The 16,873-nt window shown below is 31.6% G+C and overlaps 1 protein-coding gene across 2 annotated transcripts; it reads right to left on the bottom strand.

Moving 5' to 3' along the window:
* Window positions 1-298: 298 nt before the first annotated feature.
* LOC100781840 (neutral ceramidase 1) lies at window positions 299-6,409 on the bottom strand. 2 transcript variants are annotated; one of them, XM_006602044.4, is made up of 10 exons: window positions 6,107-6,409; window positions 5,318-5,729; window positions 4,965-5,173; window positions 3,963-4,307; window positions 3,522-3,786; window positions 3,159-3,426; window positions 2,932-3,057; window positions 1,696-1,759; window positions 1,394-1,560; window positions 299-1,047 (listed from the first exon to the last, which is right to left on the bottom strand). In XM_006602044.4, exons 2-10 carry the CDS (start codon window positions 5,662-5,664, stop codon window positions 499-501), a joined length of 2,340 nt encoding a protein of 779 aa, XP_006602107.1. In that variant the 5' UTR covers window positions 5,665-5,729; window positions 6,107-6,409; the 3' UTR covers window positions 299-498. The 2 variants fall into 2 exon arrangements, with proteins under 2 accessions (XP_006602107.1, XP_003551333.1); XM_003551285.5 differs by lacking the exon at window positions 6,107-6,409 and adding an exon at window positions 5,927-6,084.
* Between the last annotated feature and the right edge of the window lie 10,464 nt (window positions 6,410-16,873).

Consider the following 16,873-nt stretch of genomic DNA (forward strand, 5'->3'; position numbering starts at 1 on the left):
ATAATTCGAATGTTACAAAAATCCCTTTTGTCTATCTGGATTTTATAGATGTGTAGGATGAATTGAGTCTCAAACAAGGAGCAACCTCCACTACATCTAACAACCAACATCAGAGATATGGTAGAAAAACACAGCACAGAATTTCATTTTAATAACAGAATCTTAAAACATAAGAAATAGTAAGCTATAAATAATTTACAGTGAAATCCTAATTTGATGATTATTCATGATAAATATATTTAAAAATGTAACTGCAGTTTTCAAATTGTAAATGATTGAACTAGAAGTAGTTAACAAGTTTTAAAGAGTAAGTTTTGCCATATCAACACTAAGCAAATATTCGGTTAGCGGTAGAATTTGTGGGGAAGAGGATAAAGACGAGCTGGTAACAGATGATGATCCATAGTGAAACATCCTTCTTTAGGATTGAATAGATTCTGCTAAAGTTCAGAAAAACAAATCACAAATATAGTAACGGCTGAAACAACATGCCTCCCTTTAGGCTACTACAAACGCAGTGGATGAACCTGTAAAGTGATGAATTGATCCAAATAAGCCCTTTGCAGCTCCAAAGTGTCTTAATCTGTACACACCAGGAGCCACACTCTGTGGTATCCTCCATTCCAAGGTTGCTTTGCTCCTAGAACTCAGTTTGGAAGGCCTTGACCACTTATAGCGCAGGCAGAAATCATCATCATCATAAGCAGGAGTCCAAGCATCCTTTTCTTGGAGAAATTCCACCAGTGCAAAGGTGCCTTCAGTCATAAGGTCGTTACGAGGACATGCAGACCAGAACGAAGCTGTCACCAAGTCACCACTCTTGAAGGTGGAGTTCCGTGGTACATCAGTGCAAACATCCCCAAAATTTACACCAAGGGGGGTTGCATCCACCACAACAGGTGGAAGTAAGCTTATTTGCTTCTCCAGGAGATCAGGAGGTTGAGGACCAGGTTCTACTGGTTCGCCGTAGACGAGAGCCTCTGCAAGTTTCTTAAACTCCTGAATGTATGCACTGAGTGTGTGTGGACCATATAGCGTAGAAGCACCCTAAGAACAAGAAAAAAGTCAGAAAGCTATATGGAATAGCTGCAGAAAAAATGATATTGTTACTGTAATATTCTCCATATGCATGTGCATGTTTGCACATATGCACACAAGTGTGCATGATGATTGGTCTATCTATGACAGAAGCAGGAACAAATTTTCAAGCATGCTAGAAAACCGAGTGTCTGTTTCCAATTTCCATCTCTCTCTTGTCAATACAAAGTAATATGATTTGATTAAGAATTTGGATCACTAAAAACAAATTTTCGCCAATGTTGCATTTGTTCTTGCTATGGAAATCTAAGAAATGTGAAATGTTTGCTGCGATTTCATGTCTCTTACAACTGACCTCATATCTTTGCACCTGGTACTCTTCGTATGTAGTGATGTACTGTGAATAAGTATTAGTTAACCCTGCTATAACAATGTGAATGTCATCAAATTCAAAATATTCTTCACTAGTTAGCACTGTCTTCACTGCATCACGAAGACGCCTCCCGGCCATTGTTGTGAATTCTGTCAGAATGAAAACAATTACAAACAATTATAACAGTTTCTGTCATAACTGAAACAACAATTGAGGATGTGAAGGTAGAAATTCCAGCAATACCATATTACGGCTAAATTAGAGAGAAGGAGACAAGATGGTACCTCCTGGTACACTAAGAATGATAAGCTGCCCAATTCGGAGGATCTGAATTGGAAGTATTGAAGGCTGCAAAATTAACATGAATAAGAAAGGTTTATACCAGTAATGGTTATCTTTTTATTAGCACTCAATACAAGATCTGCATGACTGAAAGTGATACAGTAAAAGTTTTATATAGAACTTCTGTTAACAGAGGACATGAATGGGAAAAAATTTAAAATGCATTGAATCCATAATATATGCAATCCGTGTAATTAAATAATAGATCCTCATTTATACAAAATTCTTAAACAACTTGAAAACTCAATTCAATTTACTAACTGCACAATGCACTTCTTTAGGTCGGTTTGTGAAACATATCTTGAAATAAAACATCATTATATTCTGCCTTTATCAAATTTATATTTCACACAGAAACCATTTCCAGATAACTGAATTTAGAACAAAATGAAGTTTAAGAGAGACAATGAGACACACAAGTGTTGGAACTGGAATCTATCAATCAAGATCCCAAGACATTTATACCCCCCTCCCCCAAGAAAATAAGAAAAGAAAAGAAATTTACATAAGATTGAGGAAACTACAATTGTTGATATCAAGTGATCATAGTTAGACATATATGTCCATAGCTCCATCTAATTACAAGCTTTACATCAAACTTGACACATATACATTGATAACTTTATATAATTGGTTGGAAATTGCTCAAAAATAGAAAATAAAGAAACAGATGAAGCCAAACAATTTAGCAATTTACTCCAAAAAAAAAGGTCATGAAAAAAAGTATACCACAGATACAGGATAATTCAAACTTAGAATTTGGGCTTATGGTCCAACTCCACCCCACAAATCCATCTTGTAAGGTGAGGATTGCCCAGGTTTTATAACCTCTATTTAAGGCATGTCTCTAGTCGACGTGGGACAAAACGCCACCATTGAGGCAGTAATTAAGGCAGCCTCCAAAGAGGTTGCAATTAAGGTAGACTAAGGGTGACTGCAATTAAGGTAGTTTTCCAACAGTCCCCCTCAAGTCCAAGGCTATCAACTTGGGGGTGATTGCAATTAAGGTTGCTTTTCCAAAAGAAGTCTATCCCAGAGTAAAAGACTAGACCAAGATGAGACAGTGTTATATTTGTTGAATGCTAAAGGGAGTCCCTATTCGACCAACATAGAAAAGATAATTGAACTGAACGAAGGGACTACAAAATCATTCCATTCAGGATGTGTGAGTAACCTACAGCCCAATCATATGGTTTCTTCATTTCACCAGTATCTAGCAAAATAGGCTTTGGGCGTTGACAATCTGTTTGTTCCTTGCTTGGAGTCTTAAGCATGTCACGGACCAGCTTCCAGAAAGGATTGCCCTGATGTGTATCAGAACAAATAATAAGCATACACCATGACTAATATTTAAGACTGCAAGTCTAGGATAATGGGCAAGCATAAGGTATAAAACAATGATTACCTTATCATCACCTTGCTGAAAATCAAAAGCTCCAGGTCCATCTGTTGTTCCAGCCGCAAATGCAAACCCCATTGCAGCAGGGCATGTCTTTACAACCTCAGAATATCCTTGATCAGAAATAGTTACCTCAAGTTGGGAGAAATCTATATATGCATGTCGAAAATCAACGCCCCCTTCAATCTCTTCATCTGCAGCATTAAAAAGATCCACTGCTTTTCTAAATTGTCTTTCTCCTATAATGCGGGTACTTTCAAATTCATCTGGGTAGCTGCCACACAAGTTATGGGATGCAATTAGTAATTTCAAAGGCTTAGATGGCATTTCCATGCACTTATGACAACAAGAGTATCAATGAATAATTACCCAGGTCCCCGGCTATAGCATAATTCGTTCTTCCCTCCACATGTACTATGATTGAAGTCACAAGGTAATCCAGTGTCTATGCAAAATGCTCCAAGCACATTTGGACTAACATCTCCACAATTTGATTGACAGAATGCAGATACAAATCGAGGCTTGTCAACCTTCCTATGAGCACTTCTCACTCGTTTAGCAACACTCGAAGTTTTGCTTACAGGTCTACCAGGAGGAGACTGGAAGGAGGTAGCAAGTTCCAGTAATTCATGGTCTGCACCAATGAATTTTAAATTAGACTATAATTCATTTTTTATTTTCAGATATATCCCTACTACTGACCTAGTTACATGTAGAACTACAAATGTTACATTGGATACTTATCTTGTTTCTTAATCTGTGTTGGAAAAGAAGCTAATTGCATCCAAAAACAAAGCATAAGTAACATACGATTATCATGACGGCTAGGAATTATATTTGAGATTCTTCGGAGCAAGACATCATCTTCAAATACAACAGAATCTGTTTTTCCATAATCTTTTTGCTCGAACCAGTCTTCCATAAATCGTGCAGCAGCACCTTTATTATCCCCACTAATTAATGAGTTTGTACGACTCATTGAAGTTCCATGAGTAGGAAACCAATTGAAGCTTCCAACAGGTCCCCATTCATCATCAACAAATTTTAAAAGAGTCATTTCTGTATCAACATTATACTTATATTTTCTTCTCTCTGTGGCAGGATTATTGAGATAAGCACTGGGACTGCGATTTACACCACCATCTAAGAGTTCTCCTGCAAGTTAAAGATAAACTTTCAATGAGTCATAAGTTATTACCATCCAATTTCACCTAAGGGAGGGAAAAGATCATAATTTTATCCAGTGAAAAACAAAACCAGTACAGCAACAGAGATAAAGTATTGAGCTTGAACCAATAACTACCACTTAGAGAAAAAATAAATGAACTTTTTATGGTGCTACTTTATACCTGCTGTGGTTTTTATTTATTTCCTCTTTCTTAGCACATATATTCCCAAGTTTGATATTTCATCAACCAAGCCAGTGCCAGACATACATGACACCGAGTAGCAATCAACACTAACTAAAGTTCGTACATAAGAATTCAAAGTGAAAGTTATGAAGTGGTCTTGAAAGAATAACTCAACAGTACCACTGTTCCAATTTCAAAATAAAAGTAAGAGCAACATCCAATTTTTCCCCTTCAACTTAGGGTCATGTGCACTTTGGTCTTTGAACTTTTAAAAATACTACACAAAATGTAATACTAAAATTGATTCCTGTATTCTGACATGATTCAACAGTGTGCAAAACTACCATCTGAATAAATAAATTAAAATGAAAGTTATGGATGCTGGATTGAATGCTTGTATTGTACCTGTGTATAAGAGCCTAGGGAGGAAAGAAGAAAAGTATACAATTTTTTCCCTTACCCTTATTGATAAATATTGATCCTGGGCGGAGATTTTCATGGGCCTGGATAATGCATTTCTCAATGCCATTGACAATGACATCAAAGGACTGGTGCACAAATCCAAGAGAAGTTACAATGTACACAACATATTGGAGATAGCCCCCAGGACCAGCATGAGTGTGAATTCCACTAATGGCCACATTCTCTTCAGTATATAGATCACCATATCTGCCAAACAGAATGAAAGTATGACTTCAAGCACACAGCTATTGGGATCAAAATATTTTACTACAAGCAGAAACCAAATTAAATTTCTCAAGATACCACAATTTCTTTATCACAATAACTCTTGAGACTAGTCACTACTAGTACCTTGCTTTCAGCCTCTCAATTACTTTGATCTTCACAATCTGTGAAGCCATGCAAGCATCAAGGTTTACAAACACTACCCAGTTACCATTTGGCTCTGCAACAATGAAAGCACGAGCCCGCAGCCTGAAGTGAATTCCAGATGCAATCTGTCCTGTGTTAGCATACCCCATCATGTTAACATCAGCAGCAGGGCCAGTAATGTCATAGCTTCCAAGACCAACCAAGTAGTCAGAACCAGAACACGCAATATCACTCTTCAGTAGCAGCAGGAGTAAGAAAAGGATCCAAACTCGCACATTTGCACATGCCCTCCAAACATTTAAATGATCAAAGGAAGGAAACTCCATCACACACTCAATTTCAAAGCAAAAAGGGCCAATTTTTCCAAGCTTAGCAAGTTCTACTCATTCCCCTTCACCAAAACACGCCCACAAACAAACTTTTCAGTCATCTTAACAATAAAACATGAATCACAATTGAAATTCCAGAACTAAGTATGCTAGGTGCATGATCAGAACTCAATAATAGATTACAGCTTCACAATCAATCATAAAATAATAATATTTCAAAAATTAATATAAAAAAGGAAAAAGATACATATTTTCTCACCACCCAGATAAAAAAGCAGCCAACTTTACATGAAGATAAACACGGGGTAGTAGTATAAGCTATATTCAGCCCACACTTGAAACTATTGATTACGTAAAGAGTGAAGCAGAAAGTGTGTGTGTATCGAGAGAGAGAGAGAGTCTAATGGAGTAAAAGCAAAGAAAAGGAATGGAAGGAAACCTTGACTTGTAGGAAGCAATTGTAAGTGCCAACTGCCAACGACCTTGAGAAGACACGAATGGGTAATTTCCCTCTGAAATTTGAAGCTTCCCAATTTGACATTATTATTCCTCATCATCATCTAATCATCAATAAATAAACAAATAAAACATTAACTTTCTTTGTCCTAAATGTCGAGATTTTACAATTCCATTCAGCCTAAGATTCGCAGCATTCGAACACACAACACCACATCGTCCCTTTTGTCAAGTTTGGGCATAGCTGCTATGAAATTGTTTTAAAGGAACAAGGTTACTTGCATAGTGTTTTACGATAAAACCAAATGCTATGCGCCTAGAGATTATAAAGTTAATCTGTGTGCCAAATTTTTTTAATTAAAAAGTGGTTACGTACTAGCCTGAGTTTAAGTGAATGATGGATTATCTATACATGCAATAAAGCCTATACTTTACATTTGATTTTTACTTTTATTAGACCTATTTACTCTTTAAGTTAAACTCTCAATGTCCCAAAAATATAAGATACTTGTAACTAATTCATATTTATTAAAAAATTTAGTTAATTTAATTAACAAGCAATATATTTATTTGTAATTATAATATTTTAAAAATTATTCTTGAAATTATTGAGACTAAATATATCACTTTTTTTTTAAAAGACCAAAAAATATATATTTAATATATCACTTCTTTTCACTTAATTACTTTCCACCTAGATAATTAGACTATGTTTTATGGCAAGACATTTTAATTAATTTCTCCATTTTTTTATTTACTAAAAAATTTATTTGACTATTTGGTAAATAATCTTTTCTAATAACTTCTAGTATTTTTTGAAATGCTTAATTTTATGAAATATTTATAATTTATTAAGTTAGTTTTTCAACTTCAAACTATCAACTTCTAATTTTTCAACTATTCGTAATTTTTCGCTTTTGATAAATTTTTTATCTTTCAGTTAGTTTTTGTGATAATTTTATCAAATATAACCTTAATGTGTAAAAAAAGGACAATAGTAGTAGAGTTTTAATTTTTAAAACTAACTTCTCCCATCCTTCCATCATTGTGAGAAAGAATCAATTCATGACATCTATTATTGTTTATGGACTAAAATAACTAAAGGTATTTTGGTAAAAAAAATAATTAATTCAAACCAAAGTTAGAAAAAAAAAACCTTACAAAAAAAGACAAAAAATTTACAAATCACTTCTTAAAGTACAAATGGACGAGTATAAAGTACAAATCACTTTTCAATCACAAAACTTATTAAAAAAATAACTTCTTAAAGTTAATTTATATTCTATTTTTATTTACTAAAAAATAAAAATACTAAAAAAATACAGGTACAAATAGTGCCTATTTTTCCTCTGGTCATCAATCAACAGGAGACGTGTCAATATTTTATATAATACGGCCTACTAACTTTTTTTTTTTCTTTTTTTTTTCCATCACTTTCAACCTTTCATTCTCTTTTTCTTTTTTTGCTTTCTCTTCGTGCAACTGCAAGGGACACAGTGTTGTAGTTATATTATAAGTTTAAATATATTTTTATTGTTAAAATATACCTAAATTTTGTTTTTGTTCTTTAATAAAAAAATTAAAGAAGCTGAAGAAGACTAGTAGTAAAAGAAGCAACTTGATGTTAGTGATGATACAGTACCTTACAAACTAAGGGAGGAGAATCCACAGGAGTACTTCACATCCAATTATCCCTGACACATGGAAAAGTATCTTGATTGATACTAGTTTGCTTTGTCATGTCAGCCGTGGATGTATCATCTGTTACCAGCTAGATTCATCCTCTTCCCTTCCGTATTCTACAGCTAATAAACTAATAATTTTGTCCCCTTTTGCTATAATTAGTTTTAAGAACAATAAACCAAAATAGTTAATTGTTCGGTTCAGGAGATGGATCTGGTTTGGAGATGAGTTGCAAGAGTGATTTCCAGTGATAGAGCACAATGGCGCCAAACAAGTCCTACGGTGGCCATGTAATGCCTGCACAGTTTTGTCACATGTAACACAGTTTCATATGCTCTACAAATGCTAGCGTGCCACCCCTCTGATTGATATGCACGGTGAGTACATTAGTTTGGAGAAAGACTGCACCGTGCTTACTCCAAGTTTGGAAACTGCTCCCACTATATATACGTGTGGAATATAAACTATGTGATTCATTTAATTGAGAATCAATGGTTGTGGTGAGATTTTTCTATCATGTTATTAGATGTATACAATTGAGGCTATTTTTAAATTTTTTAAGGCAGTGCAATTTAAAAATCCTTTTGAGACCGTGAGTTGTAGAGGTGTGCGGGGTCTGTTTGAAGCTGTCTGATTGAGTAGAAAGGAAAATTAAGAGGTCGGTTGAACGTTGAACGGTGGAAAAATGAAGAAGTTGGCAGTGAACTTTTGTTGGTTTTGTTTCTTGCAGTGTTTGATCGAGGTTTTCCAAAATGTGGGTTCTTTTTTGTATTTTGGCAACAAACAAAATATGTTTTGTGTGAGCCCATTTTGAACGGTTGAGGCCAGTAATAATATAGGGAAATAATAATCAGTAATTAATATAGAGTGACATTTTCAATTCTTTAAAATAACCTACCCACAATTTTAAGAAAATGAAAGAAGGACCTTCAACTTTCTGTCTTCCCTTATAATGTGGTAATAAATTTCGTGAAAATTTAAACTTATATGAAAAATGATAGTTATTATGATTTTGATGGTGGAATTTTATTTAAAGAATTAAAATTTGTTAGAGAATTTTTAACAATTTAATGAAAATGTAGCAGCATGATATTGACTTGTGTAAATATATAATATTAACTATTTTTTGTACTGTTCCATGTAACAAAAGCCGTGGCAGAGTTTGGACATGATGTCTATAAGTGTCGTGGTTTCCCCAAAACTTTCTAGAAGTGCACAGGTACATGCAATAAAATATGGATTTCAAGTGTTTTTTCCTAATTTGAACCAAGCCAATCTTACAATAAATTGGTTTGGTCCATGTGATCCAATATCCAACCAATAAAACTAAAATAAAAAATTAATTTTCAAAAATAAAAAAAAAACATGATTTTATTTCTAATAATAATGTTATCATAAAATAATATAAGTAATATATTTAAATGTAATTGACTTATATGTTTTTTTAAAAAATTATGCATAATTAATTGATTGAATAATAAAACTCCATGTATTTATAGTTTGACTGTTCATAATTTTAAAAGTTGTAATTATAATTTTTTGGTAGAATTTGGAATTACTAAATATATTCTTTAGTGATGATTTATAATTATCCATTATAATTAATATGTTAGAAGCAGATTTAAAAGTTGAATAGTTAAAGATACTCATTCATAGCAGAATATCCTGATGAGTATGAAATTTATTAACGCTTCGAAATAATGGAAACCAAAATAATAATCTGGACCAATGTCACATATTTGGCAAAATGAAGATGCGTTATATTAAAAAAACCACTGATAAACATTAGCATAAAAAAGAACTAACCCCCATTACACACAAGTAACCATGGTTAAAAATTGCTTCAATTGTATAGATCTAATAACAAGATAGGAAAATCTCAGCACTGACATCAATTCTCTCAATTAAAAATCTCACAGTTTCCAAACTTGGACTAACACCATGCAGCCTTTTCTCCAAACTAATGTACGCACTCTGCATACCAAACAGAGGGGTGGCTCCATCTAGCTTCGTTCTTAGGAGTTAAATTGGAATTAAATAATCAAATTATTTTAATACTGGCACACTATGACACTAATGCATATGCGTATAATTCAGCGCTCAAAAATTAGTTGTAGTTGATTAATTTTAAAATATCTAAACTACTAATATTGCTTATTGCGTTCTTGTTGATTAATGGCATCAAAATCCTCGTCTTCTTAATTATTCGTCAAAGATTTTTTAAATAAAGAATTAAAAATTCTATGATGAAATCATTAAATTTAATTAATTTACAAAATGATGGTAAATAAATGATTTTTTTAAGTTTAAGAATTAACCAGAATTTTGAAAGTTGAGAATTTGTCTTCAAATCATTATTTTACAATCATGAATTACGTATCTCAATTGGTCCATGATTACGAACAGAGCTGAGCTACTGTTGAGCCCAACAAAATGATAATGTGCTGATGGAATTAATCCAACTTTTACAGAAAATTTAATTTTTATAACTAGATAAGAATTTTTATTTTTTCAAGAATAAAATTTCATGGATTTACATATTTAGGAACTAAAATTGTTATTTATCCTTCAAAAATTAATTCCATAACTCATTTGTTTGAAGAAGTGTTTAATCCATATAAAAATTGAGTTTTAACCTCAAGAAAAAAATTAAGTTATGGTGGCACATTTGTGTGTGAATACATTGGAGAAGTTTTAGATGTGCAGGCCAGGAGGAACGTGATAGGCGCAAGAGGTTTACATTTCTTCTAGATGTAATACACATTGGTTCCCATCCAATTAATATTAAAAAAAATGAGCACGTATGTTGGTGCATGCACTCCTTATAAAAAAATATCAAAAATGAAAATGAAAATAACTGTGCTCATCTTTTAATACACTGGGCATCACAGTCGGATGGATTCTAGCTTGCGACAATGAAAGTAGCGAGTTTCTGATTCCCTTCCAACAGTCGGATGGAAAGTAATTGAGGTTAAAACTCAATATAGATTTTGAATTAGATTGCAAACTTTAATATGATTCTATATTTTGAATTAGATTGCAAACTTTAATATGATAATAAGGATTAAGGAGAAACATAATATAAATGATGTGTTAATTATTCATAAAAGAAAAAATTAAAAATATTTTTTTTATAAAATTTAAAAATAGAATATATATATATATATATGGAGGAGAAATATAATATAAATGATGTGTTATGTTATTGTTGTTTGCTTCCAAATTTACTTTTTTATTTTATTTTATGAACTTATGCCCTTAACATATAAGTGGGTTGAGCAGAAATGCTCCATCTTTGACCACAAAGTGGTTGGTCAACATTCAAAGCAAATTAAGCTTCAAAACCTAATACCACCTTAAAGAAAAAAATTTAGAAATTCAAACTATTTGAAGCTGTTGGGCCCATTAATGATGAATTGGTGCCCTTCTAGTCTGGCCTAAAAGATTGTGGGGACATAGGTTTTTGATCGTTACCAATTTGGAGTGCTCTAAAATTCAAACTAATTTTGTCTCTTTACCCTCTATCTTAGCAGAATGTGTCTTAATGGGGGCCGTAAATCCGTATCTGGTCTCACATGGGGCATATGTTTCCCCCTCCATCAATCTATTCTGTTTCGACTTTCCCATTCCCTTCCAACCGTTTTTTTATTCCTATTATTTCTCGTTATCTTCCACCCGTTTTGTCTCTCTCTTATCCCTATGAATAGTTTATTGATCCCAGTCTTTACACTGTATATCTCGAATCCCCTTTTCTTGGATATCAATGTTGGTTCTGTGAATGAAAAAAATAAGGGTTAAAAATAATATCTTTTATTATTTTAAAATATATCATTTAAAACATGAAAAGAATATTAATAAATAAATTTATTTTTATAGAAATTAATTTCACATTAGAACATATTTATTTTAATCTCTCGTTTGTATAACTTTTACAATTACTCGTATTTTTTCAAATTCTCTTTTCACCAAATTTGTTTTTTATAATGATTTATTTGGAGGAGATATTTTTGTATATTATTTCTGTCCCCTTAATTCTTAAATTATAAAATTAAGCATGTTCTTCAAAGTCAACATGATATTTTTGTATTATTTCTGTCCTCTAAATTAATGATTAATTTTAAAAAAATCCATATATATACGATTAAATAGTAATCTAATGTTATAAAAATAATTCAAATTACTGAATACCTCTAATTACTGACATACATGGCACGGAATAGATTTGTTGATAATCCCACATCGCCTTGTTACTCGGACCAAATTACCAAATTAACTTTTCAAAGTCGACACATAAACCCCAAATAGAGAATCTTGTATCATCGTGTTGAAAGAGAAAAAATGATAAGTTCATGTTAATTACTGGATTGTTTTTTATTTGAATAATTAAGTGTGTGTTTGGGAGAGTATTTATAAATTTAATTTTATAAAATCTGATTTAACTTTTAGAAAAAGTTTAAAGTAGTTTTAAACACTTTAATTGGATACATTTTTAATAAATTTTATATAAAATTCTTAACTCAACATGTAAAATTTTGGTTCTACTATTCTCGTGTTTAACCACAAAATAAATGGCAAGCCAATGATAACTTTACAAATGTGACATATTGTGGTTTCTTCTTGTATGATTGTGATAGCTATGGTACATTGTCGGGCAAATTTTCGTTTTTTAAGATGAAAGAAACATTAAAAAAGAAAATATTAAATAATTTATATGAAAGAAAAAATGCAGGGAGTAGCAGGTTCAAATATTTGCAAAAACAAGTCAAGATCTCAAAAAGAAATACATAAGAGATAATGAATTATTATTGACAAACACTCACTTTCTCTTTCATCTTTTTCTATTTAATTTTCTTTTTATTTTTCACTTTTTCCCCATCATATACTTTATCAAATTTATTATTTTGCTTTTCTGCAAATTGCTTGATAGTAGTTAGAAAGAAACTTTGCATAAAAGCATCAAATAGTAAATGAATTCTAAGGTGGAAAAGTGACTCAAGTCTCCCATCATGGGACAGTAATTTTCTTCTATTAGATTTCTTCACTGCTAGATCTATGGCTAAAAATGATTTGTTTTTCTTTTTTTTTTCCCCTTATTTTTCTTCTCTTTGCTTATTAATGCCTCATTTATAACACCATCATTAAATATAATCTTTAATTTATGCCTTTTCAAATTTTATTTGAGTTAATTAATCACGCATACTCTTTCATTTTGAACAGTTTTTAAATACTTTTATCTTTAATTTTTAAATTATATATTCTTAAGTTTAAAAGTATATATAAATAGACGTCATTTAAAAGTACCTCGATCGTCATTCTCTTACCTTGAGATTCGATGAACTTTCCGAAAGAGTTTGACGTTAAATAAATAAATAAATCCAAAAATATACTTTAGAAGCGGGGAAATGCTTTGGTTAAAAAGAGAAAAAATGGATCTGTGAGGAACAGAATTAGAAGCGGGGAAATATGCTTTTGGTAAAAAGAGAATTTGAAAAAATAAGTGAGTAATTGTAAAAGTTACGTGAACGCGAGATTAAAATAATTATGTTCTGAAATTAATTTCTATAAATATATTTATTATTCTTTTCAAGTTATAAATTATATATTTTAAAATAATAAAAAATATTTTTCACACATAATTTGTGTGTGGTACGATGCATCGCACCTACACACCGTTATAAACTAATGAGAGTTGGAAAAGATAAAATTATAATGATATAAATCTTTTTTAGCGCCTATTTTTTCATTCACAAAACCACGTTGATATCTTGTATGAGCTTAAATTCTTTTACTATATGGATCACCAAGTATTTTCGAGCTGTTCACGTTTGGTTCCATTATTTTAATATTTCTCGTTGCTGTGTTTAGCAGGGTGAACCCAAGACAAATGATCAAGAACCAAAGGTCATCAGTTTGTAACTTCTTAGAGAAGAAAAATGCTGTTGTGCTACGTTTGTAGGAGATTTTGAATATCTATAAAAGTAGGAGATTTTGATTTACTTTTTTCTTTCTTTACTTTCATATAAATATGTAAATTTGTTGTTTATGATTGAGTTGTACAGTGATAATGATTAATATTTTTTATCCGTGAGAATTTAAATATTATAAAAATAGGGGAGTTTTGATTTACTCATTTCTTCCTTTACTTCCATGTAAATTTTTTTATTTTTTTCTTTAAGTTGAAAATCGGTCTATAGCGAAAACACTCATTTATGAATAGCTCCTGTATGAAAAAAAAATTGAAGTTATAGTTCATATACGCTCTTATTACTTTTTCACTAAACAAATTATATTTGAAGTTATATGCATATTTGCAACTTTATCACTAAACAACAAGAAGATGGCTACGTGATAAAAGATGAAGGGTTTAGCACGTATAAGTACTGTATAATAGTTGTTGATGTAAAATTTTTAAGGGGTTTCTTAAACTATCAATTATAGGAAACAACAGGATCTTCATATGATTCTCACAAACAATCAATAAATAATAGATAATGTTTTGTGTACCTTCCTCCATAGGAAGACTTGTATCTTTCTCCATAGGAATTTCTCTCCGGTGCACTTTGATTTTCTTGAAAAATGAGAGAAATAAGATTTCACTTCCTTAGGCTTTTCTTTTTTGCCTCTCTCCATTCGTGATGGTTATGGTGATAGAGAACACTTTTCTGATCAGGAAGGGGACCTTATTTCACGTTAGTGGGTATTAAGTCTCTTTTATAACCACTACTCCCATCAAGTAGCAATTAGCTCTAGAAACTTCTCTTATTAAGCCCAATTACAATTGAACCCTTAATCGTTAATTATTTATTTATTAGTCCCTATTAAGTCACATGCCTCTCACATGAGACATTAATTCTAACATTCTCCCACTTGGCTCATGTGACATTAATAAACATTATGGACTAAATAAATAAATAGATTAACTAACATAATGCGCATTAAAAATTGACTAAATTGTTCTATACATTAGGTACATCATAATTTCATGATTAAGAATAAAAACCAATTCGAGTCATGGCGGTTGGACATCATCTAATCAACATAGTCCCTTCCATGTACTACAAATTAGTCTTCTCCTTAATATGATCATTAGTTAGGAGTACATAATTAGTCCAACATAATGTTTTCATTCAAGACAAAACCTGTTAACATTACTCTAACGCAAATATGCATACAAACATAGAGAATAAGTAATCAGAAATATATCATAATTGAGCTCAGAGTGTCAGCAAAATTACATAAGGTAAATTTCATTTAATGATAATCAATAACAATAATGTTCATACTTTCAACATGTTCTATAATGTCTTGGGCAATAATCCCTTATTCACAGGGTCAACTATCATAAAATTTGTGCTAATATGTTCTATTGACACTCTTTGTTTTTGAACTTCTTCCTTCACGACAAAGTACCTCAATTTCATATGCTTAGCACCCTTAGAGTACTTGTCGTTCTTACAAAAATATTGTTGCGGAGTTATCACAATACATTTTCAGCGGCCTAGCAATACTGTCGACAATTCCAAGCCCTGAAATAAAGTTCCGTAGGCAATTAGCCTGAATTGTAGCCTCAAAACATACTACAAATTTAGCTCTCATATGCAACAACAACTGATGCATACAAAATTACTTTCATTTGTTTTCGTTCCATATCATTTCTAGGACATTGTGCGAAACTAACTTTGTCTCATTTCTAAATTAGAATAGGCGATGTTAAACACCTTTTCATCTTGAATCTCTTTAGCACTTTATCGATATATATACTTTTTGAGATAAGCCTAACAATCCTTGTGATCTATTATGGAATATTTCTATCCCTATCACATAGCTTACCTCACTCATATCTTTCACTTCAAAGTTTCTAGAGAGAAATTTCTTAGTCTTATGAAGAACACCAAGATCGTTAGCTGTAAGCAAGATATCATCAATATACAGAATTAGAAAATAACCTTACTCCCACTGACCTTCAGATACATATACCGATAAACAGTATTTTTCTTAAATCTAAAGGAAATAATGGTATCATTAAACCTCAAATACCATTGGCGGGAAGCTTGCTTTAAGACTATATATTGATTTTTTTAGTATGCACACCATGTGTTCATTTCCTTCAACTGAGAACCTCATTGGTTGATCCATACAAACATTCTCCTCTAAATCTTCATTCAGAAAGGTGGTTTTTACATCTATTTGATGTAGCTTCAAGTCATAATGGGCTACTAATGCCATGATAATCCTGAAATAATCCTTTCGTGAGACTAGTAAGATGTCTCTTTATAATCAATATCATCTTTCTAAGTAAATTCCTTAACAACAAGTCCAACCTTGTAACTTTGAAGGTTCTCATGAAAGTCACGTTTAGTCTTGAAAACTCACTTACAACCCTTTGGTAATTTTACAAAATCCCAAACACCATTATGTTCCATGGAATTTATCTCTTCTTTCATGACATTTAACCACTTCTCAGAATTATCACAACTTACGGCTTGTGAAAACGAAACTGGATCATTATCATTAATGCTTTTTCATTCATATTCAACTGAGCAATATAAGAAGGTACCGTGACGAAACTTCCTCACACCTCCAAATCTAGCGTCAAAAACGAAACTCCCTCCACACCATATAAAAAAAGATTATGTTGCAATATGTGATTTTTATTTCTATATAAACAACTACACACGTGTGTCAAAAAACATGATTTTGTTCCTAATTTGATAAATAATGTTGTCATAAAATAATGTAATTAACTTATATCAATTAAATAATAGTATAAATTCTAACACATCAATCTTAATTAATTTCATATCTCATACAATTTATTATACATGATCAAGTTGATTTTGGTCTAAAATCTAATAAATCAAGTTGAAATCAGTTAAATTTAAGAGATCAGTAAAAAGAATAAGAAATCAACTTTTCATTTTAACCTTTTAATATCATTTAATCCGTGGAGTGATCAAGTTGGTTAGAAGGAAGAAATAAAAAAATTACAGTACATTTATCTTTAATGACTTACATATATATATATATATATATAAATAATAAAAAGTAAAAGAATGAATAAATAAAT

This window comes from Glycine max, chromosome 18 (assembly GCF_000004515.6).
Source record: "Glycine max cultivar Williams 82 chromosome 18, Glycine_max_v4.0, whole genome shotgun sequence".
Lineage (NCBI taxonomy): Eukaryota > Viridiplantae > Streptophyta > Magnoliopsida > Fabales > Fabaceae > Glycine > Glycine max.

Coding starts and splice junctions, on each gene's coding strand:
- LOC100781840 (XM_006602044.4), bottom strand. CDS start 5,664: ATGGAGTTTCCTTCCTTTGATCATTTAAATGTTTGGAGGGCATGTGCA. Junction 3,787..3,962: donor TCCTAGCCGTCATGATAATC/GTATGTTACTTA, acceptor TCATTGGTGCAG/ACCATGAATTACTGGAACTT. Junction 3,427..3,521: donor TGCTATAGCCGGGGACCTGG/GTAATTATTCAT, acceptor CTTGTGTGGCAG/CTACCCAGATGAATTTGAAA.